At 56.9% G+C, this 1966-nt stretch overlaps 1 protein-coding gene across 1 annotated transcript in view; it reads left to right on the top strand.

The window, feature by feature from the left end:
• The window catches only part of STIM1 (stromal interaction molecule 1), a 60384-nt gene that overhangs the window by 8433 nt on the left and 49985 nt on the right, over positions 1–1966 (top strand). The window contains exon 2 of the mRNA XM_010008281.1: positions 1468–1582. Within this exon, the coding sequence (XP_010006583.1) occupies positions 1468–1582 (115 nt within the window). The remainder of the gene's footprint in view (positions 1–1467; positions 1583–1966) is intronic.

Genomic DNA, 1966 nt, shown 5'->3' with positions numbered 1-1966 from the left:
AGCCTGGAGCGTTGCCTGGGGTTGTTGTGACCCCAGCCTGGCACTGAGCCTGGTGGAACCTCATACAATTGGCCTTGGCCCATGGATCCAGCCTGTCCCCATCCCCCTGCAGAGCCTCACCCCATGGATCCAGCCTGGCCAGGTCCCTCTGCAGACCCTTCCCACCCTCTGGCAAACCCCCACTCCCACCTGTGGGTCCCATGGGTCACCTGAAAACATCTGCATTTCCCATCTGGGGTCAGAGGAGCAGTGCTGGGGTGCCCACGTGGTGCCAGCAGAAGCAGACAGTGCTGGGCAGGGTCTGTCTGACTCCCTGAATTTGCACTATTTTTCTTTTTTGCCCTTTTCTGTACGGGCAGAGCTGCTCTGCAGGTTCCCTGGGTGCTGCTGGGTGCCCTCGGGCTCCTGCACCCCTGGGGCTGCCCCGTGCGGGAGCAGCTCCTTGCAGGAGCTCCCAGCCCCATCCTGCAGCCTCCTCCTCCCCACCTGGTCACCGAGGGGGCCCGCCAGCCCCTGCAGAGCCCTGGGGGATGGTGGAGGTGGGGCTGTGCTGGAGGAGAAGCTGACAGGGATCACTTTTCCTTCCTGTGCTCCCCGAGCTAAATATACCGCGCGGCAGCTGAGGGACACGTTCCCGCTCGGTCACGGGGAACAGGCTGGGAGGACAGGGGTGGTTTCAGCTCTGGCTGCAGCAGGGATCAGGGCTGGGCATTTTCCCATTCTCACTGAATCCCAGACTCGTTTGGGCAGGAATCACAGAAAGTCACAGAGTGGTGGGATGGGAAGAGAGCTCTGGAGATCCCCCCTTCAACCCCCCAGAGCAGGATCCCTCCAGCAGGTCCCACAGGAACCTCCAGAGGGGCTGGGATGTCTCCAGAGAAGGAGCCTCCACAGCCTCTCTGGGCAGCCTGGCCCAGGGCTCTGCCACCCTCCCAGGCAACAAGTTCCTCCTCATGTTCAGCCTGACCCTCCTGTGCTCCAGCTGGTGCCCATGGCCCCTTGGCCTGTCCCTGGGCACTGCTGGGAAGAGACTGGTCCCCCCCTCCTGACACCCCTGGAGATCCTGCTCAGCCTTGAGGAGACCCCCCCTCAGTCTCCTCCTCTCCAGCTGAGCAGCCCCATCCCTGGGGGTGTTGAAGGGCAGGTTGGATGGGGCTTGGAGCAGCCTGGGCTGCTGGGAGGTGTCCCTGCCCATGCAAGGGTGGAACTGGGTGGGATTTGAGGTCCCTTCCCACCCAAACCAGTTTGGGATTCTCTGAACTAATTCTAGATAACATGATTTTAATCCAAATGAGCAAAAACTAGAGTTGCTGCATCTCAGACTGACTTGGCCTTTGCCTTAAGAATGATCATGTGACAAGCTGGGCATGTGACATCAAGGAAGAAAAGTGAAAGATGATTATTTTTCATGCTCCTCATCTCTCTAAAAGATGACTCAAAGAATAATCCTGCTGTTTATTCTTCTAGTTCTTGAGGGAGGACTTGAATTACCATGACCCAACAGTCAAGCACAGCACCTTCCATGGAGAAGACAAGCTCATTAGTGTGGAAGATCTCTGGAAGGCCTGGAAAACATCTGAAGGTAAAGGAGACAAAAAGGGAGAAGGGAACCACCTGCTCTGCTCCTTTCCCTCTTGCCATAAAAGTGATAAACACTTGGGATTTCACAGAACCTTGGCAGCAGTGTGTGATCCTCCCAGGAGGAACATTCTGCCCTGCCTGCCTTGAGCAAGTGCTCTTCCAGCTCCCTTTTTCTGGGGTGCATTTTGAGGTTTCATTGGTCTTGGTACTTCCCAGCTCTTTGTGCTGGGATCCAGGTGTGGCCATGGAGGCATTAACTGTCATTCCTCTGCCCCTGGCAATGTCTGTTCAGCTGGAACCAAATGCTCTCCAGTTCCAGGTTCTCCCTCAAATACCCAGTTTCAGCTGGTGGTTTTTGGGGTACTGGCATCCAGGGGGTTCAGCA

The sequence above is a fragment of the Chaetura pelagica genome, unplaced genomic scaffold, assembly GCF_000747805.2.
Source record: "Chaetura pelagica isolate M959 unplaced genomic scaffold, ChaPel_1.0 scaffold802, whole genome shotgun sequence".
NCBI lineage: Eukaryota > Metazoa > Chordata > Aves > Apodiformes > Apodidae > Chaetura > Chaetura pelagica.
Note: the sequence above shows the minus strand (reverse complement) of the source record. Positions and strands in the feature narration are given on the sequence as shown.